At 36.6% G+C, this 26285-nt stretch overlaps 1 protein-coding gene across 5 annotated transcripts in view; it reads right to left on the bottom strand.

Annotated features, from left to right (window-relative positions):
* The window catches only part of ZCWPW2 (zinc finger CW-type and PWWP domain containing 2), a 114329-nt gene that overhangs the window by 32221 nt on the left and 55823 nt on the right, over positions 1 to 26285 (bottom strand). For all 5 annotated transcript variants that reach the window (XM_072940898.1, XM_072940896.1, XM_072940900.1 and 2 more), the window contains one exon: positions 10867 to 10981. In XM_072940898.1, the coding sequence (XP_072796999.1) occupies positions 10867 to 10981 (115 nt within the window). The remainder of the gene's footprint in view (positions 1 to 10866; positions 10982 to 26285) is intronic.

The raw sequence follows: 26285 nt of genomic DNA, 5'->3' as shown, positions 1-26285 counted from the left end.
TTCTTAAGCCAAACCTCTTTCTAAAATTACCAAATCATCCTTTGATGGCATTAAATTCTCCAGCTTTGGATTCCTCATCTTCTTTTTGCTTTAAGTTGTCAAATAATGACCTCGCTTTTTCTTGGGAGTATATTGGAGTCCACACGTGTGTCTTTCTGATAGCAACCCTGCATTCACATTAAGGCTGCGTTTTCGACGCGAGATTAAAAGTGCAAGGTTTTCGTGCAAGTGTGTGCAGCCGCAGCAATGGCTTCATACATTTTCTTTTCTTTTTTTTTTTTTATAATGGCTGGATTCCTCCATCCTCAAACGGCGGCATCTTCAGCTGCAGACCTCAATCTACGTTACATAACAAGCAATTCAACTTGTCCTTGTCATGTCATGACTCTGCTTCTCGGGAGCACTTCCAGCATCACTAGTGGCACCTTGTGGGTCCACAGCATTGCTCAAGGTTAATGGTATTGCACTAAACACGATGCAAAATATGTGAGAACATTCTATTGCCATGCACAACTCACTGGAGAGATAAACTGCTCATGCAGAGGTGATCAGGGTCACAGCATTTTAAGCGGATACTCACTACACTTGAACTCACAACAGCCAACAGCAGATGGCTATGGAATTATTATAGTTGAACAGTATGTACTACAGTTAATTTTATGCAATTATGATTTAATACTGCATCTTTACCTTTGTTTACATTTCTCTCGACTCTGAATGGAACCATGTACAATCTGTGTTTGCATACATTTTGATAAAATTTAACTCTTTACTATAGATTTGTATGGATTTTATGGTAGTGAATGATAAAATTGACTAGTATCTACATATATTTTAATCATTCATGATATACCTTTCTCTTAATTTTTTCAATATTTCTAGGCTATGAAGTTCATCTGTGAATTTTTTCAAATTGTCGCAAATCTCCAAAAATATTTCCATATACTTACTATGAATTCATTGAAATCTGTGTATAAGCAGAGTCATGCAGTTCAAACTTATGTTGTTCAAGGGTCAACTGTATAGAAAATTACTCTAATCTAATTGTCCATCAACAGATGACTGGATAAAGAAGTAGTGGTATATTTATACAATGGAATACTACTCAGCCATAAAAAATGCTAAAAAGAATGCCATTTGCAGCAACATGGATGGTCCTGGAGAATGTCATTCTAAGTGAAGTAAGCCAGAAAGAAAGAAAAATACCATATGATATCACTCATATACGGAATCTTGAAAAAAAAAAAGACAAATGAACTTATATATAAAACAGAAGCAGATTCACAGACATAGAACACAGATTTGTGGTTGCCGGGGGGAGGCAGGTGGGAGGGGATAATCTGGGAGTTCAAGATTTACAGATACTGAATGGTATATATAAAATAGATAAACAAGTTTATACTGTATGGAACAGAGAATATATTCAATATCTTGTAGTAGCTTACAGTGAAAAAGAATATAAAAACGAATATATGTATGTTCCTACATGACTCAAGTACTGTGCTGTACACCAGAAATTGACACAATATTGTAAACTGACTATATCTCAATTTAAAAAAAAGAAAATTATTTTGAGGTATCATTTTGATATGTGCAAAAGTATACGTGTGTGTGTATTAGTAAAAATTATTGGCATAACTATGGATTTTTAAAAAAGTGTTCAATCTGGAATTCTGCAACTGAATAGGTTATATGTAAATATTTATTCATAGATATGTTTTAGAAACCTTAGTATTGTGGGAATGAAAAATGGAAAGTGTTATGGACATTAATAGTAAAGTTCTAGGGTTACCTTTAACATTAAAGAAAAATACAGAAATTTATCAGTGGAGTAGTAGAGTTCACAATAGACATGTAAAGCAAATTTTGCCGTAAAAAAAATTATTTCCGGAAAACCCAGAAATGCAGAGAAGCAGGTTGTTACATGCATACCTATGACTGTCTGGCCACATGTAAACTGCCCTCTTGCCCTGTGTTCAGCTGCGTGTTTGAAATAATCCTTTCTTCTGGAGTACACTTTCTCTTTACTGGTGAATGTACCAGATCATCTCCTTCCACAGATGATTCTTCCAATTAGGAGTAATACCCACCTGTCTTACAAATCCACAGTCTTAGGCCACAGAACTTTCTTCCTTGTATTATGGTTACTTCTATATCTCTCTAAGCACTCTGCAAGACCAGGGTGTGTGCCTTAAAGACACGGACTATTTTTCATATGCAGCAGGTGCTCAGTTTTTTTATATGTAGTATATGTACATATATTCTATTCAAAATATTATATGGATCTGAAAGACACGTTGTACCTGAACATATTAATATAATTTATTAATTAAAATACAGTAGAACATATACATGGTATAAGGTACTAGGCAGTGTGAGGTGTAAAATACTGTGTGTTCTCAGACCTTCAGTTTCTTTATTGATAAACAAGGGGCAGTACATTGGTATACTGTGAGATTTCAATAATATAATCTACATAGTAAAGCTCTAAAACAATGCCTGGTAGATAACAGACATTAACAATATTCTCTTACATTTTAGCTAACTGGTGTGTGCGTGTGAGAGCGAAAAAAAAGAGAAACCTTAATCCTTATACTACTAGGAAATAGTTCAGTGATAATTAATTTCACTATTGTATCAGCTTTTTAAGTGATTCCTTCATTCTTCCATTTAAATAATTATTTTAGTCTTTAAAACACAGTTGGGAATAACTGATGAGTAATGATAAAACAGCAAAATAATGCAAGGTAGAAGAAAAAAATTAGATCACTGAAATTCCATAATACATTTTAGATTTATTAAAGGGCCCAGTGAAACCTGATAGTAATTACAAGATAGAATAATTTTGTTCTATCAAAAAATTTTTTTTTCTCCTTATTCTATTGACCTCTGATAATAGCAAAAAAAAAAAATCACAATGAAATACCATCTGTACAAATACTTAAAACTGCACAAAGAAACTTAAAAACTAAAATTGGATCCAAAGGACCCTGATCAAGTACTGACAGTTAATGGTTAATGATAATAGAATAGAAATGTATGTTTCTCCTCAAAACATAAGTCATGCTTATGTGAAATTCTCAGTAGGGAGGTGAATTGGAAACAGAAATATCCAAATTGTTGTTCAAGAAACTTTTTACATTCAAAAGTGGCAGAACCGTCTCCCAGGGCAACAGAACCACCCATTTCAAATGCCAAAGGAAAATTCTGACGTAATACTGAAAAACGTAACAATCACTGGCGATTTCCCTGTTAATAACAGTAGGGTCCGTGCTCAACTTCAGCAACATTAACTACTTTCTAAGAGCTGAATTCTCCCTAGTGAGAAAGGTTTAATTTCCTCCCTACAGAAATCTCTGCATGTAAGGACCCTCACGTACGGAGTGAAAAGCAGTTAACAGGAAATGTAGATTTTGATCATTAAATGGGCCTTTTCTCCTCTTCTGAGCTATAGCCACATCATATTTTTGAAGTGCAAAAGAGGAGCTGCAGGTAGAAAATGACAAGTTCGAAATGGGTAGAGGTGGCCGTGCCTCATGACCCACAGCAGATGTTCAGAATTTTTATTCACAACCATATCAGAGTCCAAGTACTAATATAAATCAATGGCTTCTCTTCTTTGACTGTTTTTCCTAAAGCTTGTCCACTCATGGCCTCAGAAGAACTGGCAGTACATGCTTCTTTAAATGTGACAGCGAAACCATCTTCTTAAAAACAGAAAGGATACTCTGACATGTAAAGAACTCAGAAGTAAACCACTCTGTCATAACAAGTATACAGCTGAACAAACTGAAAATCAATAGCTCTGCTTAGATCCCTCAGAGAAGTGAGTTCACAGGGCAAACCGAATTTGGAGAGACAAATTGGTGAATACAAAGCATCACCACTGACCGGAGCAGAAACGTCTGCAGGGACCAGTACCAGGGCAGGAAAACGTGGATGGTCACGGCTGGCCTGCTGGACACTCAGTGTCAACAAGCCTGAGAGGGAAAAACTCCAGGGGGACCCAGTCGGGGGGGAGGGAGACGTACTTCGGTGAGTCTGCCTCCAGGAATGAAGACTGGGAAAGAAATCCCCCTGTGCTTCTGGCAGTGGGAGGAAAAAGAAACCATTTTGAAGTAAGCCAGGGCATTCAGTTCTTCTGAGCAAGGCCTGGCCTCAAGAGATACTCTTTTACCAGAACCTAATGTACCAAGGTTTTTAAAGAACCAAACCAACCTGAGGGAAGGGAAACGCCCAAATCCTGGTGTGGCCTTCCCTGTGGGGGAAGGGAACTACCCAACTCCAGCCCCCTTGAGCCATCATGTACCACCTAAGGGGGTGAAAAAAAAAAAAAAAAAGAGAAGCATTTGTGAAGCTCAAAGCCCAGTCCTGAGACCTAATCACAGGACTCCAGAATGCCCCCTCCAAGTCCCACACATCTTACCACTGCACTATTAAAGGCCTCTTTACCATGGTTCCTTTTACCTAGTACGTCATGCCACAAAAAATTACAAGGCATACTAAAAGGCAAAACACAGTTGGAAGTGACAGAGCGAGTGTCAGAAGCAGTCTTTGACATGGTAGAGATGTTGGAATCATGAGATTACGAAGTTAAAACAACTACAATTAATATGCTAAGGGCTCTAACATTAAAAGCGGAAAAAATGCAAGAACACCTGGGTGATGTAAGCAGAGATTTGGAAATTGCAAGAGATAATAAAAAAGAAACACTAGACACCAAAACACTGGAAGAGAAACAAACTATGCCTTTGATGGGCTCCTCAGCAGACTGGGCACAGCTGCGGACAGACTCACTGGGCTTGGGGACATGTCAATAGAAACTTCTAAAACTGGAAAGCAAAGAGAAAAAACAAACTAGAAAAAAACTGAACAGAATACCCAAGATCTGTGGGACAACTATAAAAGTGTAACATATGTATAATGGGAATACCAGAAGGAAAAGAAAGACAGAAAGGGACAGAAGAAATATTTACAGCAATAAGGACTGAGAACTTCCCCTCCAGTTAATGTCAGACACCAAACCACAGCTCCAGGAAGCTCAGAGAACACCAAGCAAATATCAATAAAAACTACACTTGGGAGGAAGCGTATGCTCAGAAGTACAGTGTGTGCTTAGCATGCATGAGGTCCTGAGTTCAATCTCCAGTCCCTCCATTTAAATAAATAAATAAACAAACCTAAGTACCTACCCCCCCCCAAAAAAAACTACACTTAGGTGTGTCCCATTTAAATTGCAGAAAATCAAAAATAAAAATTCTTGAAGGAAGCCAGTAGGGATAAATGTATCTTATTTATAAAGGAGCAAAGAAGAATTCTATCCAGTTCCCCTCAGAAACCATGCAAGTAAGAGGAGAAAGGAGTAAAATATTTAAAGGTTGAGAGGAAAAAAAACTACCAAATTAGAATTCTGTAACTTGTAAAATTATCTTTCAAATTAAAATACACATTTTGTCTAAGAAAAATTGAGGGAATTTCTTACCAGAAGTCCTGCCTTGCAAGAAATGTTGAAAGAGAAACGGAAAATGATATAAAACAGAAACTTGGGTCTACATAAAGGAAGACCATCAGATAATGACTAAGTGGAGGTAAAATAAAAACTTTTATTTTTCCATTCTTAATGTACCCAGCAGAAAATAGTTTGTTTGAAATAATAATAGCAACAATGTATTCAATTACTATACATATATTTTATATATATCCATAATGAATGACAGCAATGGTACAAAGACAGAGGAGGAATTAGGAAAATTCTGTTAATGTGAAATACATGCAGTACTCATGAAGTTATATGGTGTTTTTTGAAAGTGAACTTAGATAACCTGGAAATGAATATTGCAAACTCTAGGAAGACCACTAAAAAAGTTAAAAAGGAAGTATAATTGATAGGCTAAAAAAGGAGAGAAAACAGAATTACGTGAAATACTCAAAACTACAAAAGGCAAAAAAAAGAGTGGAAGAAAAAACAAGAACAAAAAAACAAGGCAAACAGAAAATAGTAACAAACATGGTAGATATTAACCCAACTATAACAAGAATCGTTTTAAGTATCAATGGTCTAAATACACCAATTAAAAGACAGAGATTGTCAGAGTGAATCAACAAACAGGACCCAGCTATATGCTGTGTACAAAAAAGCTCCCTTTAAATATAAAGACATATTTTAGGCGGAGGTAAAGGGATAGAGAAAGATATACTATGTTAACACTAACCAAAAGAAAGCAGAAGTAGCTATATTAATTTAATATAGAACAAACTTTATTAGTAAAAAAGAGGAAAATTACATAGTGATAAAGTGATCAATATTCCAAGAAAACATAATGGTCATTAACATGAATGCACCTAACAGAGTGTCAACATAAGTAAGGCAAAAATTGAAAGAACTCAAGGAGAAATAGATCAATCTATTATTATAACTGGAGACTTTAACACCCTCCATCAGAAATGGACAGAGCCAGCAAGCATACAATCTGTAAGGACACAGTTGAACTCAGCACCGTCAACCAATTGGATACAACAGACATCTACAGACTACTTCATCCAACAACAGCAGAGTCACATTGTGCCCAAGCTCACCTGGAACACTCACCATAATAGACCACATTCTGGACCATAAGACATACCTTAACAAATTAAAAAACAGGTATTTTACAATAGTGTGCTCTCAGACCACAATGGAATCAAAGTATAAATCAAAAATAGGATGATTGGAAAAATCCCCAAATACTTGGAGCTTAAACAACACCATTCTAAATAACACATGGATCAAAAAGAAATCTCAAAATAAATTCAAAAACATTTTGAACTAAATGAAAAAAATACAGCTTATCAACATTTGTGAAATGAAGTGAAAGCAGTGTTTAGAGGGGAATTTATAGTATTGAATGCATATATTATGAAAGAATAAAGATCTAAAGTCAATAAGCCAAGCTTTCACCTTAGGAAACAAGAAAAAAGAGCAAGTCAAATCTCAAGTAAATATTAGAAAAGAAATAAAAATTAGAGGACAAACCAATGAGATTGGAAACCGAGAGTCAAGAGAGAATATAAATAAAACCAAAAGCTGTTTCTTTGATTATCTGCTCTGCATATGCCTGTCAGTATCTACAAATTTTGAAATCCCAGTCTGTCCCTTCCCACCCCCCTGTCCCCGTGGCAACCACAAGTTTGCATTCTATGTCTATGAGTCTGTTTCTGTTTTGTATTTATGTTAATTTTTTTTTTTTAAGATTCCACAAGTGAGTGATCTCATATGGCATTTTTTCTTTCTCTTCCTGCCTTACTTCACTTAGAATGACATTCTCCAGGGACAGCCATGTTGCTGCAAATGGCGTTACGTCATCATTTTTATGGCTGAATAGTATTCCATTGTATAAATATACCACATCTTCTTTATCCAGTCATCTGTTGATGGACATTTAGGCTGCTTCCATGTTTTGGCTACTATATAGCACAGGGAAATATATACAAGATCTTGTGGTAGCTCACAGGGGAAAAAAAAATGTGACACTGAATATATGTATGTTCGTGTGTATAACCGAAAAATTGTGCTCTATACTGGAATTTGACACAACATTGTAAAATGACTATAACTCAATAAAAAACGTTTAAAAAAAGCTGTTTCTTTGAAAAATCAATAAAATCAATAAACCTCTAGCCAGGCTAACTAAGAAAAGAAAAGAGCAAAAACATAAATTACTAACATCAAAAATGAAAGAGAGGACATCACTGCAGATCCCACAGACCTTATTTAAAAGGATAATAAATGCATGCTATGAATAACTCTATGCCAACAAATTTGGTAACCTAGATGAAATGGACCAACTTTTTGAAAAACACAACCTGCCAAAAGTCACACAAGTAGAAACAGACAATCTGTAGAGGCCTCCTGTATCTCTTTTAAAAATTGAATTAATACAATAATCTTCTAAAACAGAAAGCATCAAGCCCAGGTGGGGGCACTGGTGAATTCTACCAAACATTTAAGGAAGAAATTATACCCATTCTGTATAAACTCTTCCAGGAAGGGTATACTTCCTAACTCATTCAGTGAAGCCAGTATTACCTGAAATACCAAAACCAAATAAAGACATTACAAGAAAACTACAGAGCAACCAATATTCTTCATGAACATAGATGAAAAAAGTCCAACAAAATATTAGCAAATCAAATCTAACATTGTAAAGAATTACATATCACAACCAAGTGGGATTTATTCCAGGTATACAAGGTTGGTTCATCATTCAAAATCAGTTCAATTAATATAATCCATGACATTAATAGAAGCAGACAAAGCACTTGACAAAATTCAACACCCATTCATTCATGGTAAAAACTCTCAGCAAACTAGGAATAGGGGGAAACTTCCTCAATTTGATGAGGAGAAGCTCCAGAAAACCTACAGCTAATATCATCCTTAATGGCAAGAAACGCAAAGCTTTCTCCCTGGGATCAGAAACAAGTCAAAGACGTTCTTTCCTCACCACTCTTCTCAACACTGTACTGGAATTTCGGGCTAATGCAGTAAGACAGTAAAAGAAAATGAAAGGTACAAACTGAGAAGGAAAAAATAATACTATCTTTCTTTGCAGATGACATGATTATCTAAGTAGAAAATCCGAGAGAATCAAGGAAAATACTCCTGGAACAAACAGGTGACTACAGCCAGTTGCAGGATACAAAGTTAACACGCAAAAGTCAATCACTTTCCTATTTACCAGCAATGAACAAGTGGAATTTGAAATTGAAAACACATTACTATTTATATTAATACCCCCCAAAATGAAATACTTGGCCATAAATCTAACAAAATACGGACAAGATCTGAGTCAAGAAAAATTATGTGAATAATACCCTATGTGTTTAAAAAATACAATTATAATGAATGTTCCTACATAAGAAAACGCTTCCTAGAACCAGCAGAAGAATTACTTCATGTGGAGTAACAGTTAATGCAACAAAAACAGGATAACCCAGTCCTGTGTACAGGACCCTGAAATCTGTTACACTATCACTGGGTCTGTATTTACACATCATTTACTGACCCTGCAGATTTCAACAATGAAAGAGTTGCATCAAACATAATAGTGTGCCAATTTCTACAGGGTAAAAAAGAATTTAGGCCAAAAAATTAGTAGTAATTATTTCTGGGTTGGAAGAAGAAATCTGGGGGTAGAGAAATCCTCGAAGTTGCCAGGACGAGATAAATGGTTTGCTTCCAAGCAACTCACCTTGTGTAAAATAATCTGAATGGTTAATTATCTCTCAAACCTACTTTGATCGCAGTAAGAAGCTGCGTATGTCCTAAAGTCACCCTGCAAGCTAAGCAGACCCAGGATTAAACTGTCTATTTTGGAGACAGTGAAGAGTGTGTGTATGCAGGAATGCCAAAGGACCTGGACTTAAGTGCCCAAAACACACGACAGTGACAAGAGACATAGTTCCATGACTTTTTGAGAAAGCAGGTTCCTGCTAGTGTGAAATGGCTGTAATATGCTTTTTAAAAGTCAAAGACCATATCACTTCAAAATATTAATGCTTTTTAAAATTTCTTAAAATTTTATTTTATTTAATTTTTGAAGGGGAGGTAATTAGGCTTCTTTTTATTTTTTTTTTTTACCATTTTTTTGGTTTCTTCATTTATTTACTTATTTTTTTAATGGAGGTACTGGGGATTGAACCCAGAACCTGGTGCCTGCTAAGTGTGCCCTTTACTGCGGAGCTACACCCTCTCCGGCTCAAAATACTAATGTTTAGAAAAACTAAATATTTCAAAGTTTATGCTGGTTACACAAGAGAAATGTCTAGTCCACGCGAGAAGAAAATTGCATTTGTGACAATAAAGGGAGTTCAACCTTTATTGCTAATAAACAAAGAAACTGTGTTTTCAGTACAAGGAATAAAACCACATTTGTGGCAGTAAATGTCTCTTTACCAGAGCAGTTTGCTTGCCATTCTTTTTCCACTCTTTTCAAACCTACTTATATGCTTTGAAATCGAAACTTAGATGGCTGGGTTAACATTTAAACTTTTTCTCAAATAAAATGCTTTTACATATAAGTTTTTAAAAATACATATTAAAGTTTTGCAAAGGAGGAAAAAATATCACTCTTACTTTAAAATTCACTCGGCACCAAATCAGATCCTCCCACAGAATAATCTGTTAGAACTTAGGTTGATTAAGTGAGATGGGCCTTGTAAGATAAAAAAAATTCTTATGATCACTGAGCAGAAAAAATTTAAATATATTTGTTTATCAAAAAATCATTTCCATGCAACTATTATATTCTTTTTAAGAGTTAAAAATGTGCTACACCTACTGTAAATCTGATGATGAATTCACTTAAAAAGCTATCTATAAACCAGAATGTTTATGATTTAAGAGAACTTTCTTTGAAACTGACCTGAAATATCATATTTTTCACCAAAATAAAAAAAAAGTTATTACCTTTTATATTTACCTTGAATTTACTTAGAAATAAAATATTTTGAAAAATACTTTGCTCTGAAATATCCAAGGGAAAGTTTCGCTCCAGGAGTATATTTTAAAAGCCACAGCTGCTAATTTTGAAATATATGCTTTGAAATACACCAGCAGGACCTATGCAGAAAGACTAAGAACAAAGAAGATGACAGAAGCACTAATTAAAGCCCCAGCATTTAAACAGAGCGTGTGCTTAGTCATTGAAAATTGCTTCAAGAGAGCAAAATACATACTATTAATCCATATAAAATGATTTTTCAGTGGACGAAGATATACTATTTTCCTATGAAGAGGAGAGATTTTTAATGGCAACATATTTTGGAAAGCATGCCCCTGAATAAATCCTTATTTTAGGGGTGGTAAGGAATAAAAAATGCATGTACCCTGGTTTGTGAGGGAGCACATCTCCAGTCTTTGCTCATCAGAAAATCCATACAGCAGGTACGCTTCTTGGAGTGCACTTTTGTACCACTTCTTCTTCTTGTTACATTTTCCTGGCTAAAGAGAGACAGAAAATAAGGTTCATTTTGAAATTTACAATTTTGTTTTAGCATCCACTCGATTCAGCAGTTGAGCTAGAACTAAATCTGAGCACTGTACAATAGATTACTTACACTTTGGTATCTGATTATTCTTTTATTAGTATTTTAGAAAAGAGCAAAATTGTAGAACTTTTGCATATTAATAGCCAAAAGGGTCAGAGTCTTCATTGACTAAGGTAATACTTATAATATAATTCATCTCACACTTAGAAAGGTACAGAAAGTTAAGACCACCAATGTAACAAAGTAGTGAATATTAATACATTTTATCAGAATACTGTTAATTCCCTTTTAACACAGCAATGATAAAGAAGTGGTAAAAACTGAAAAGTCTAGTTTCTTATTGTAATAAGATTAATTTCATTTACAGCTAGTTTTGGTGTTACTGCAGCTAGTTGATACATTCATGCAAGTTTTTGAAACTTTCTGTGCCCCAATTTCTTCACCTGTAAAATGTGGATAACACGATTGTCATAAGGTTTCATAAGCATTAAATAAAATAATAGATGAATGTTTTCTGTAAACATTCAATAAATGTTATTCTACTTGAACACAGCACTTTTTCTAAAATGTTTATTTAGTTTTTTAAAAACTACAATTTGAAAAGAAAAACAGAATCAAAGAATCTCTAGGTTAAAAATGAATATAAAATTATCTGGCCCAATAATTTTGCCAATGCTGTTTTTAAAGCTTGCCCATAAAAGGTTTTTATAATGTTTACAAACACTACAATTTATAAAATGCATGCTACCCTTTTCTTTTTGAAAACTTTACCATCAAAAAGAATAGAGGTGTTAAATTACATGTGGTCCCTGGACACTAACTTATTTGGCATAAAAAGTGAAAAAATATAATCAAAAATATATCTTTGTACACAGAATATTTAAATTTCACTTATTAAGTTATTTCATATGAGAAAAGATGAAAAGATAGGCAGATACAATTCAATAAATATTGGAAAATTTAAGTCAATTTAAGAATATCTAAGGCTGACATTTGCAGATTTAAGACAGTCCTGCAACTCAAATGTTATAAAGATGAGTTAAGAATTTATAGGCAGTGAAAAATCACCTAAAAGTTGATATAGCACTAAACAATTGAAGTTACGGAAATTTCTTGAGGAAAATGAATATGATACATTGCTATAGTAAACTTTTGCGAGTTTGGGGAACTAAAGAACTTTTTTTTTGAAGTCACATAATTTAATTACTTTATTTTTATTGAAATATAGTCGATTTACAATGTGTCAATTTCTGGTGTACAGCACAATTTTTCAGTTATACATATATATGCGTATGTATATATTCCTTTCCATATTCTTTTTTATTATTGGTTGCTACAAGGTATTGAATACAGTTCCCTGTACTCTATGGTAGAAACCTGTTGTTTATTTATTTTATCTATAGTATTTAGTACCTGCATATCTCAAACTCCCAATTTATCCCTTCCCACCCCCTTACCCTACTGGTAATCATAAGTTTGTTTTCTACGTCTGTGAGTCTGTTTCTGTTTTGTAAATAACCTGTTGTCTGAGTCTTTAAGAATTTGTCAGGAAGTATGTGCCACCTACTGGTAAGAATACAATTAAACATTTTCTAAAGAAGTCAAAAAGTTAAAGACTCTACTTTATAAAGAAGTTCGAATTCCAGAATAATGCTCAGCTATGCATTGCAGTTTTCAGTTAGTTTGTTCTTTAATTGAAGAAGTGATAAGTGCAAATTCCAAAAAGTGTAGAATGCGCCTCCCTATCCGTCCCTAGTACTCAGTGTTTCTCCCAAAGGCACCCAATTTTACCAGTTCTTTCACAGTCTTCCAGAGCTATTTTATCTACAAGCGTTTATATCATTTATATATGTTTTACAGATTGCCATGAATAGTTACATACTTTGAGTTTTTCTATTTGTCTTGCAGGCTGCTTCATTTATTGATTGATTCAACATATTCTAGACCCTTGGGATCTATTGCTGAAAAGAACAGACAAAGCTTACATTATAACCAGTGAAACAGACAATCTACAATAAGTATGACAAACAGGTCAAGGCTACAGTTTAACAGGTTGTAAGTACCATGTAATAAAGAAAAGGTAAGGCAAGGAGGTAGTCAGGGTGACTCGCATTGAAAGTGGACATTTGAGCGAAGACCTAAAGGAAGTCAGGGAGTTAGCCCTGTAGCTATCCAAGGAAAGAGCACTGCAGGTGGAGGAAAAAGTGCTGTAAGATGGGAGATCACAAGTTTTTCAAGAAGCATCAAAGAAAGGAAGGTGGCTGAGGGTGAATGAGAAACAGAATGAGTAACAGGGAATGATATCAAAAAAACAATGAACAGGGACCAGATCATGGAAGTCCTTGCAGGTCACTGTAGGGACTTTGGCTTTTACTTTGAGTGAAATGGGACTCACTGCAGAGTTCTGAGCAGAAAAAATAACATTTGATTCGAGTTAATGTTTTAAAACAATCATTCTGCTCGCTTTGATGAGAACAGGATGACTGGCTACTGCAATAGTCCAGACAAGAAATAATGGTGATGTAGACCAGATAATAGCAGCCACTGTGGTGAAAAGTGGTAGGAGTCTGGATATAACTTGAAGGTAGAATAAAAATAATTTCTTGACCAACTGAAAATTGATTATGAGAGAAAGAGAGGATGACTCTAAGGTTTTTGGACTGAGTGAACAGAAGATGGAATCTGCCACCTACCGAGATGAGGAAGGCTGTCAGGGAAGTGAGACTTGCAGTAGGTGTGTTGGGGGGGAGCATAGAGCAAGAGTTCAGACATATTGAGTATGCATTATGACATCCAAGTGAAGATACCGAGTAGCAATCTGGTAAGGGAATTCAGGAGAGAGAACTGAACTGCAGATAAAATGCAGGAAACATCCACACACATGCACCATTTTTAAAGCCAATAAACTAGATGAGAAAACCAAGGGAATAAGGAATCAGATATATGTATATCCATGTACATGGTATACATGTACCATTATTTATTTTACAAATGCCCTTATTATGGACATTTAGGTTTTTTCTAGTATTACACAACATGAAACAATGCTGCAATAAAAAAAAATTGTCCCTATGTCTCTTTGCCCATGTGAAAGTGTACTGAGTATAAGTTCCTAAGATGTTGAATGACCACGTTTAATGTATGTATATTTTAAATTTTGGAAACCATTGTGAAATAACTCTTTAAAAAAATTTTTTTTAATCTAAGTATAGTCAATTTACAATGTTGTGTTAGTTTCTGGTGTACAGCATAGTGATTCAGTTATATATATATAACACACACACACATATTCCTTTTCATATCCTTTTTCATTATAGGCTATTATAAGATATGAAATATAGTTCCCAATGAAATCACTCTTGAATGAGGTGGTCACAATTTACAATGCACCAAACAATGTTTCCTCACACTCTGGAGAACAACACTTCTGTTACTACACTGAGATCTCTGTCAACATTTTTAAGGAAAAAAAAAAGTATTTCCTTTTTATTGTCATTTTTGTTTCTTAAATTCAGTCATCATGAGCAATTTTTCCTATTTTTTCCAGCTTTACTGAAATTTAATTGACATGTAACTGTAAACTTACGGAGAGCAACGAAATGATTTGGTACAATGTATACACTGGGAAATGATTACTGCATCGTTAACACATCTGTTAACTCGCGTAATACTTACTTGTGTGTGTGGCGAGAACATTTAAGAACTTTTCTCTCAGCAAATTTCAAGGATATAATACAATCTCATTAACTACAGTCATCATGCATACAGCAGATTCCCCAGAACTTTTTCATCAACTTTTCATATTTTTAAAAGCCATTTATGGGGGAGGGTATATAGCTCACTGGTAAAGTGTGTGCTTAGCATGCACGAAGTCCTGAGTTCAATCCCCAGGACCTCCATTAAAATAAATAGATAAATAAATAAATCTAACCCCCCCAAAAAAACCCTCAAAATAAATAAATAAATTTTTAAAAAATAAATAAATAATAAATGTCATTTATATTTTCTTTTCTATGAAATGACTGTTCAAATCCTGTGTTATATTTATCTTGCTCATGTTCTCATTGATTTGCAAGAGATTTTTTGTGTATTACAAATGTAGTCCTTTGCTATGTGTGTTGCAAATATCTTCTCCTGTTTATAGTTCACCTTTTAGTATATTTGTATTTTCCTCTCCGTTCATTTAAACCTTTCATCCTTCCAGAAGTAATTTGGACATGAGGTGTGAGATATAGCTTCTACTTCATTTTTTGCCCAAGAAGCCAGCCATTTGTATCCACATTATTTATTACCCAATATAATTTTTCTTTAATTATTTGAATACAACCTTAACCACTATTTTCAAGTAATTGTGGACTATATTTTATTAATCTATCAGATAACTATTAATACCAAACTGCTTTTACTACTGGACTATTACTATAATTTTATATTTTATAGACCTAACTCCCTCTTTTTTGTTTTATTTTCCTACAAATTTTATAATTTGACCCTTGAACAACACGGGTTTGAACTTCATGAGACAGGAAGGGGGCAAGGTACAGTCATTCAAGGAATGACGCAGCAATTAACATCAAAATGGTGGCAGATTCAACCCCTAGTAGGCCTGGGGGCTCAAGATGGTGGGAGATTTCACTTCTAGGAGATAGTGAGCTTCATTATATGCCTATTGTAATATATTACCATAGTGAATACCATGCCCACAGGTGCCACGGCAGCCCCAAGGCTGGCCACAGAAGGTCAAAGAGTGGGAAATGGCCAACTTCCTGGGAATCCCAGGTTAGTTAGACTGGTCCTTCCACTTACTATGAAGTCACCAAGCCCATACAAACTGGCAACACGGTGCCCCGCAGCCACCGCCCCTTCTCTCTCCCTCTTCAGAGACGGCCCGCACTCTGTCCATGGAATGTGTATCTACTTTTAATCTGAGCACCCAACCCCCGCACCTCGTGGCCTTTCTCTTGCTTTTCGATGTATCTCTCTGAATAAATCTACCTTTACTCAACTGTGGCTTGCTCTTGAAGAGTTTCCTGTGCGAAGCCAAGGACCCACAATTGGTGGGCACGTCCCAGGGGCTCAACCGAAGCCTGGGACACAGCCCGCCTCACGCCCCACATCTGTTTTTCCTGCATTATTCGCAGTCCCATTTACACATGACTTTTTCTTGCTAAATATGTACTGCTGGACCACAGGATCCCTGGTTGGCTGGATTTGCGCATGCAGACCTGGTGGACCGGGACGACCGCTGGAAAGTTACTGGAAAGTTACCATAAAGTTACACGTGGATTTTCGACTGCAAAGGGGGTGGGCGTCCCTACCCCTGAGTTGTTCAAGGGTCAACTGTAGGGGGTTTTTTTTTTTTAAGTCCTTTTGAAAAATTGAGATTGCATTCAAATCAATGTAGGGAGAATTGACATCTTTCCGTATTAACTCTTCTAAACAAAGAAGGGGATTATATCTTTCCATTTACTTGGGTTTTATTTTCTGCCTCTTACTAGCATTTTAAAGTTTATTCGTACAGATCTTGCACATGGTCCTTAAGCTTACCCCAGTGTATTATATATGTTTTGCTGCTGTCATAAATGGTATCCATCCCTTCATATATGCAGACTGGTGATCGCTTTATAGTAATTTTATTGCCACATTTTCCTATTGTTTCTGTTTTCCTGTTGTTTATAACAGTTCTTCTATTGTTTATAATAGTTTTGTTTATAGTAGTTTTTCCACTTGAGTTCCATGGGTTTTCCAGGTAAACAAACATCTACAAATAACGATAATTTTGTTTTTTCCTTTCCTGTATGTACACTTCTGCTTCTTTCTTTGGCTAATTATATGAGCCAATTCTTCCAGGACAATTAAATAATAGTAGCAATCCTACATACTTTTAAATACCCCAATTTCCGACCTGAACAACCAATTTCTTCTCTAATTAAAACTTCTGGTTGAAAGAGTTCATGTATTTTTCAAGTTGTATTGTAGCGTCTCACATTTATTTAAATTGAATTCTTCTGCAGACGCTACCAAAAAAAAATTTGTTTGTAATCACCTTTATAAAGTAAGCTCTCTGAGACATTCTCATAATCTTTCAAGTGGAATCTGCCCAGGAAAGCCTTCTGGATTGACAAGAAAGAAAGACTCAAACATAACAGATTCATTTCATACACTAATTATTAGGGCAAAAGTTTGTGAAGGATGAATGAACATTACGCTTGAATGAATTACAGTAACACTGTGATTAAGTTCAATTTAAAAATACTGTAGTATTTAATGAGTTAAGTGTTCAGCTTGAAGGTTTACCTTTTGGGAAAAAGCTAGCAAAGGAAAGGATGCTGTTTTGAATCCCAAACTAAGGCAGAACCTCAAACAAAAATTGTCTTTTAAAGGCAGAAAACATTTCCATCTACTTCTTCAGCCAGAAGTCAAATAATTAACTTCATTTTTAAACAATGAATTGTTCAAAGCGAAGTATTATTTAAAATAGGATTCAAACTCACGCAGAAAGTGACCACCATTCAAATGCACTTTTTCAGCTGGAATCTAGAAGTTTCTTAGCCTTGACTGAAATCTACCACAGGTCCTATGGTTTTTCTGGTAATTCTCAAATAATAAAATGTCCTATAGTTACTTATTTGGTTCTTCCAAATTAAAAAACTGAAATGTCTACCGGATGTAAGAGACAAAACGTCATTTCAGGTTTGGGGCACTCCCTGGGGCGTCCAGGCTTCAGGCTCCCGTTCTCCTTTTCCTCTGCATGTGTCTCCTCTCCCCATGGCTTCCAGGTCCCCTGGGATTGAAAGGGTTAGGTGTGGAGAACGCAAGAGAAATTGCAGAAAATGTGTTTATCTGATTGCTATCAAGGCAATCTGGGTCATTGTCTCCCAAGCTGGAAGTGGTTTTTATTGTAAAGTGCTTTGTGGGTTTTGAGAGAACTTTTTGTCCCCACAAAGAACAGCTCCTTTGACAGGGGCAAGGTCTTTCTTTTAGCTGGCTGCTTTCAATCCCCACTCCATTAACTATTTTTCTGCCGAGGCTGCATGGAAGCAGGAAGCCACCTTGGGTGGGAACCCTGCGAAAAATGACCCAACTCTCTCCCGTGTTGTCTACATTGCAGCTCCCCAAACTGGGTGATGCTGGCCGTTCCCAGTGCCTCCAGCTCTCTTCCCTCTGCTGCTAGACCTGTTACTGGAAGCTCTCAGTCTGTAGATTTCTCTGGGGGGAGCTGCAGAGCACACACCTCAAGCTCCCAAACAACCATTTGTACAGGAAAATGACCATCTATCCTTTGCCCAAGATGGTGTCAGGGGGGAGGAGGTATAAGAAGATGCCACAGTACACTATCATCCCCTCCAAAGAAATTTCTGTTTGTTTAAACTCAAAAATTTTACATCCGTATGTAAGTTGGGCTAAGGGCTGCCAGGCCAGTTTGGGCACCTCCTTTGCAAGTCCTGCAGACATAGTCTTGTACCTCGGTTTGCAATGTGAAAAGTATTTCTGTCCTCAGCTTTTGCAGCCCTAACCTGAGTATATTGAATAATTTTAGAACTTTCAAATGATCTCCCACCCCGAAACAAAACAAACCACAGACACAATTTTAAATATACTTGTTTAAGAAGGAAATTTTCAGGGTGGCTCTTTGACAGACTTTCAAGGAGCCAAAAGCTTGTAAAATCAAGGATTAAAATCACTGACTTGAGATGAGATGCTAGGAAGGGCTGGGCATCTTCAAATTCCAGTAAACTCTTTGATCCCAACGGCAAATATTTATACTACTTCGGCAACTTGAGTTTTCTTAATCAGTTTTATTAAATAAATTTAGGGTGGAAGGGGAAATAAGTAATCGTCCTAGAAAGAGAAGAAAGCATATAGTCTAGAAATTTGTGTGAATTTATAAGTATAAATAAGATGATTCTAGATGTGTTCTCAATAGATGAATAAGCATGTAAATATTTGGAATAAGGATGAGGTCTGAGACTAAACAGACGGTTAGACAGGGAAAGATATCACCCCATCTCTGAGAAAACTCCTAGCTGTGTCCAAAATTGAAGTTTGTAAACTGCTGTCCTGTGTGATCTTGTTTCAGTTGAGTGTTATTGGCTGAAAGTCCGAGAACCATTTTCACCTTTCCCCGAGTTTGAGGAGGAAGCTGGACGTCCAGTCTCAGCGACTCCTGACTCACTGAACGAGGGCTGTGCTCTCTTCAGGCACTAACGTGAAGGGACAAATTCAAAGAGAAGAACACCCATGTGGTGGCCCACCCAGCAAGGCCAGTAAAGAGAAATGTGCCATCTGGCAGTTCCTATGTTCTCTTGCTTTGTATGGTAAGACTGTTTCTCCACTTAAAATTCATTAAGACGGAATAACCTGGAGCTGCAGCAGGGTGAGTCTTACTTCTCAAGCTTGAATTGTCAGCATAGTCACATCTCCTTGTTTTTGCAAAATAAAGTTGAATGTGGCAGCCGTCACGCAACAAGGATAAGAAATTTGATCCTACTCATTTAGGGGCCAGCCCTGACTTTCCCTAGGCTCATGTAAATTGGAAGGGAATATTTGGTGCCTGAGGAGTGGGGCAGATCATGACTCCTCCACACACAGGGCTTCCGGAATAGCATCTTCCTTCAAGTCCCCTGAAGTCAGGCCATCTAACAGCTTCTCTGCCACACCTGGACCAAAGGATCTGTTCGGAGGATGGGGGCGTGGGTTCTATCTCATGAGGCACCACGTGTGATTAATCTCTGAGATGCTGCCACTCCCCAGGGCACTGACGGACCTTTGTCCTCTTCAATGTCTGAGACGACCTCTTCTCTGCCTTACGCTCCCGTCTGCCCCTCCCGGGGCACGGGACTCTCTGTTCCCCATATTTCCCACCCTCAAGGAACTCAGGTCAGGGACACAGATAAGATCTGCTTTGGATCCCCACAACAGAAAGCGCCCCTGAGACAGGAGAACAAGAGGGGCTGGACGACTTTGTGGAATAAATGAAAGGGAAAAGTATAATGAAAACAAAAATTATCGCCAACCAACCGCTGGTATTTGCGTGGCTGTCGGGAAGGGTCTCCTAGCGAAAGGGCTCTGAGTATCAGAACCGAGGGCGGGTGGCCATCCCTCCTCCCCACCCTCCAGCACCCTGCTCCTTCACTCTACCTCCCTCCCTCCCTCCCTTAATTTTTCCTCACAGCCCTCATCAACAACACCCTGTATCTTTTAAAAAAATATATTTGTTAACTACGTGTCTCATCATCTCATTAAGTCTCATGATGGCATTTGAATTTTGTCTGTTTTGATCAGTTATGAGCCTAGAATTCGTGCAAACACTAGGAGCTCAGTAAATATTTGAGTATTATAAATAGATATTTCTTGTTCAGGGTGGCATGGGTAAAACCCAGACAGGAAACTGGGGATGAAAATAAAAGGCTGCTACATTTTAATCCTGAATTATGTGATTATCCCTGGAGAAAGGCAAAAGAAAATTTTATAAACATAATGAGTATCTTGCATTATAGTGTGGTAATATTATTTCTAAGATAATATTAAACTTCATTTTGTGTATAGAATGCAAATCTGTAAAGTATTTCACGAGCCCTTGATTTATCCTATGATATTTGTAGCATTTTTTTCTTGAAAAGAAAAAGTGTGTCAAATTTCAAGTACTTTAAATGTTAGGTAAAAAAGTTGTATCTAATTTTAAAACTAAATTCAATCAAATGCTTCTTAATATGATCTATTTGAAGGGCTGGCCTCATGACCATCCTGTAGGTACAAATGATAACATTTACTATCCCAAATTATCGATTCAAATTTTGATTATATCAATAAAGGCAGTTGCAAATAAAAATGTCTACGATTTAGAAAATGTACCTTTCAGACACAATGTTGAACATATATTACAAACCTGGAAAACTGGAATCCTTGGACTGCTTAATTGGGTGTCATAAATTCATTGAAATGGCTACAAATAGGGACCACTACTTTAAGTTATTTCAGTACTTTGTTATAATATGCCCTTGAACATGGGGAGATCAGTCACAGATTTCAGAACGTAAAGAAAAACAAAATAACTTTCCTTTGGAATGTTTCTAACCTAAAGGTTTGAGGATCAACATGAGCACCTATTATAAAGTGCTCTGCCTGGTGATTCATGTCAATTGCAGCTACTTGTACCTTCAAACTGACCATGCACCTTGCTGACTCTAACCGTGATGGCTCTCTATTTACTGTTGTGCCAAAGCGATCGTTTTCACATAAAGCAATTCAGGAGAAAGTTAATCACAAGGCAATCTTGTCTTCCTTAAACTGGATTTCTGCAACAGCACCCAGGAATCTCGACAGTGAGAACATTCTCGTTGCTTTGATGCAGAGATGGTCACATCACACCCCTGTGCACCACACACGCCGGGCCGCCTAACATCTGTCTCCCCTCACATCTGCCATCTTTAACGTAGGTTCTGGATTATTTAGACAACTTATTCAAGTGAGTCAACACTTGAAGCAACATGCTTTCAACAACAGGAATCAGCTTCCTCTAACTCAGCAGGACTTTTACATCAAAGTAACTATGTCCTCCGCGTCCTATACCACTGACACATGTGAGCCAGTTAAGCTGACCAAAAAAAAAAAGTTCTAGCTCTGTTCAGTCTGATCCTTTACATCAGTTTGAAAGATAATACCAAGAGTGCAGTGAGTTCGAAGGGAGAAATTAGGCAGAAAAGAAAGAACAGGAAAGTGTGAGAGTCAAAACCTGGTTTACTTGGCTTGAAACACTGGGGAGTTACCAGTACGGGGCCTGAGCACTCCCTGAATCTTGGGGAGGAGGAGGGGAAGGAAGCCAAGCAGTTTTAGGTAAAACGGCCCCCATGGACACATCAGAAAAATCAGAGGCCACTAGAAAAGCTCTTTATTAACCTCGACTTTAACATACATTTTCTAAGCATTTGGAATATTTGAGTCCTTTCCCTCCGTATCAAGATAAACATCGGCTGCGTGCTGTGGGGGGGTGTGTGTGTGTGTCTGTGTGTCTGTGTGTCTGTGTGTCTGTGTGTCTGTGTGTGTGTTTAAAGGCACCCTTGTCTGACATGTTAGGCTGGTCTATTATCTGAACTGATATCCCCCAGAAAATAATTTTTATACAACCAATACATCAGTCGTTTAGTGAAATGGACCTGAAACCAGCTTTTGAGAGAAAAAGAGAGAAAGAAAGAGGGCTCTGGCATCACAACAGGGAAAAATCAGTCACCACCAAGGATAGAAACTGTTTAAAGGGACAGGGGAGTCTAACCTCACAGTTTTGCTAAAGATTTGCCTGGCTTCTTTAGCACCACAAATTCATAAACACATTCATAAATTCTACAAAGTAAACAATAAAAATACTATACCTTTTCACAAATATCTTCTCTAGTCAATGCCAGTGAACACAGAAAACAGGTATTTATGGGGAGAAAATCTGCTATACGGTGGTTCTGGAGATTCACTGAGGAACCACAGGGATTCTCGGGACACTCCCCAGTATGGAGGTTCAGGAATACATATTTTTAAAGAGCTCTCTGGAGAATATGATGATGAGACAGTTTGAGGAACCAAAATCGGAGTAAAACAAACAAACAAAAACCCAAAACAAACCATGGCATCAGAATGTCAACATTTGCATTAATAATAACCAATTACTTCTAAAGTTACAGGGGAATGAAATAAATGCTAGGTTTTAATGACAGCCGCAAAGAGGCCCTACATTTATGGCTAGGAATCAGTGCATTCAACATGAAGAAGGGAGCTTTCACATCTTTGTTCATTTCTGAAAAGCGCTGGTTAAAGGTTAAGTTAGTCAATCAAGCTGGCTGAGTTAACAATAGGAAACCAGTAACAAGGGCTTTGTGATTGTCCAGTTTACTGATGAGAGCTTATTATGAATTTGATATGCTTATGAAGATTAGAAGCAGATGGTCCAATGTAAATCTCAAGCAGGTCGACACATAATGTAAAAACCTGGGGCCTGTAGTCAGAAGAGTGGGCTTGAGTCCCAGACCTGCTGCTTTGTGACCTCAGGGAAGTCATTTGACCTGAGCCTCAACTTTCTTAACAATGAACCAAGATCACAGGAGATAGTAAAAGGTACTTTGTAAAATGTAAAGCATTTTTGAAATGTTGGTTGTCAATGTCATAAATGATCAGAAAATAAACATTTATCATTTAGTTTCTGCATTCCCAAATAAATGAGATAGAAACTCTATTCACAATAGAAAGGAGCTGACTAACTATTTTATTTCAAAAGGTGTTCCACTATGAAAGAGTCCACACAGGAAACTATATTCGATATCTTTAATAACTTTTAATGAAAAAGAATATGAAAATGAATATATGTATGTACATGTATGACTGGGACATGATGCTGGACACCAGAAATCGACACATTGTAACTGACTATACTTCAGTTTAAAAAAAATCCATTGCTATTTCATTTACTAATTTCTCCAATGCTTATATAGTATTAAGTGTCAGGTACAGTCTGAAGCACTTCACAAACAACTCTCTTTAACTTCTCAGCAAGCTTACCAAGTAGGTACCATTATTTTCCTCATTTTACAGATAAGGAAACTGAAGCACTGAATTTAGAAATTGCTCAAGCTCACATAGCTAGTGAGTGACAGAGCTGGAATTCATACACAGGCATTCTAGCTCCAGAATTCATGGGCTCAATGACTACAAAATGACATTCCACTAAAAGGCAATTCTATTGCACAAATCTCAAAGATGGTGTTATGAAGAGCGTCTAGACCAGATGGGAAGAAATAAATTCTGTTAAAAATGACAGGAAACTGCAATCTGGCATTTTCTGTATCAGGTCATATTTATATTGCTTAGGAAAAGTTTTTCTAGGATGATTAATCAGCACTTAAGAATTTAAATCGCCACTTAATGTATGGTTAAAACAGTAAAATTTTATGTTATATATATATTTATATATACAATATATATGTATATATTTTGGAGCTTAGAAAAAAGAGGCAGCTTTATAACTTTGCTGGACAAAGGGGATTCACAGCAGGCTAGTGCCCTCAAAACTGTGAACCCCTTATGTTATATTTATTTTATCATAGTTTTTTAAAAAGAATAAAACTCTTCAATTTATTTATTGTGTACAGTTTAAAGTATTTTACATACTCTGATTTCAAGCTGCAGAATTTTTATTTTGCAAAACTGAAGATACCACGAAGTCTGTAGCAAGAAAGCGTTTTACTGCTGTGAAAAATGATAGGGAAGTATTAGTAACATGTTGATGAAAGAAAGCACAGGAAGCCAGTGAGTCCACAGATAATTTGTAAGGCCGTGCTAATCTCAAGTGCTGTATCTCCCACAGATCCAGCCAGGCTGCCTGCTCCAGCTGGGGATGTTCAACAGAACTGGGAGAATGGGTTGAAAATCAGCCATGAAAATAAGCCTGTGCTCATTTGCCCTGAGCCTTAGAAAAGTCAGGATTGGCTTAAAGGAGTTTAAGCAAGAGTCTGAATGGATACCCAGACCTGAATCTAATAGTGAACATACGTGGTTGCTATTTTCGACTCCACATATGCTTGTTTTTTATGGAATATATGTTTACGGGAAAACAATGGCTGCATTTATTACAGACAGATGCTCAGATTCTGTTTAAAAATAGAATCATACAAGCAGGTGGGAGATCTCTGAGAATAAGACGGTTAAATATGTCACACAATCACAGTGCATATTCTGTGATCGAAACAAAATGGTAAGGAAGTGGTAACCCTGGAATTTATTTTCAAAGTCAATTTAATCAGCATTGTTTAGGGGTTTGCCTGAGTCAGACTGTTCCTGGCCCTGGGTTACAAGATCCTTTTTTTAAAAATGAAGAAGTTAATGAAAAGAAAAGAAAAAAGTTAGTATATCAATTGTAGAATTTCAGTTACGACTGTGAGTTTTGGACTTCACCATTCCCTAATGGAAGAATGTATCCAAAAGATACTCCACAACTGTTTACTAATTTAAGAACCTGACATACAGACTCATTATAAGACAGCCTTACTCATAAGGGATATGTGGCTCTGAAGGCAATTTAGTGAGGCCTGTATTTTGGCTTAAAAACAGTAATCTGACTCTGGTTTCTTTAACAGAAAATAAGCTCTTCTAGAAAGCTGAGAAAGCTACATACTGGAATTTCTTTGGAAAGATGACTGGTGGTGCACTGAGGAGTCAATATGAGAAATCCAGTTCACGCATAATACATTTTTCATGCATTTGATAATGGGCAAGGTAGCCACCTGGTCCTTCCTTTATAAACTGAGTACAGTTGGTCATATTATTTGGATTTAGACTTTTAACTTCAGCACAAGTTCAAGCTATCTAAATTCATAAGAGATGAAGTTGGGAGATGACAAAGGTGAATTTAAGAATTTATTTGGAGCAGCGAAGTCAGCATATATAAGTGTGAATGAATTTAAAAAAAAACAGAATAGAGGTAGGGAAACAACTGGTTTCATTCAGCTGCAAAAAAACATGAAAGATAATATTTCCTAGTCTCCTTCCAATTCCATCAAAGAAATCTGAAGTATTCTTGGGGCATGGCTGATCCTGGGGACTATTCATTCACCAAGGAGTCACATTAAGAAGGCTCTGGCCTATCTCCTGCCTTCAAGGGGTCGTAGCGCTTCTGTTTACACTGAGCTAAAAAAGCAAAGCAGCAGTGGCCACTTTCAGTCACGGACTGAAGAGTCAAAGGATAAGGTGAGCACTCAGTTCTATTTCCCTCAATTTCCGAAAGCACTGTATTGGTTGATTAAAAAAAACAACAACACTACAATCATGTCTTTTTTTGCCATTTGCAGCAAAATGGATGGAACTGGAGATTGTCATACAAAGAGAAGCCAGAAAGAGAAAGAAAAATACCATGGGATATCACTTCTAAGTGGAATCTAAAAAAAATGAGACAGATGGACTTATTCACAAAACAGAAATAGACTCACAGACATAGGAAACAAACTTATGGTTACCAGGGGCAGGGGGGAGGTGGAGGGATAAATTGGAAGTTAGAGATTTACAGATACAAACTACCATATATAAAATAGATAAACAGCAAGGTCGTACTGTAGAACCCAGGGAACTATATTCAATACCTTGTAAATAGCCTATAATGAAAAAGAGTATGAAAAGGAATATACATATATAACTGAATCACTATGCTGTACACCGGAAACTAATACAACATTATAAACCAATTGTATTTCAATACTATACTTCAATAAAGTCATGTCATT

Source organism: Vicugna pacos, chromosome 17 (assembly GCF_048564905.1).
Source record: "Vicugna pacos chromosome 17, VicPac4, whole genome shotgun sequence".
NCBI classification, from domain to species: Eukaryota; Metazoa; Chordata; class Mammalia; order Artiodactyla; family Camelidae; genus Vicugna; species Vicugna pacos.
This window is presented reverse-complemented; position numbering and strand designations above follow the sequence as displayed.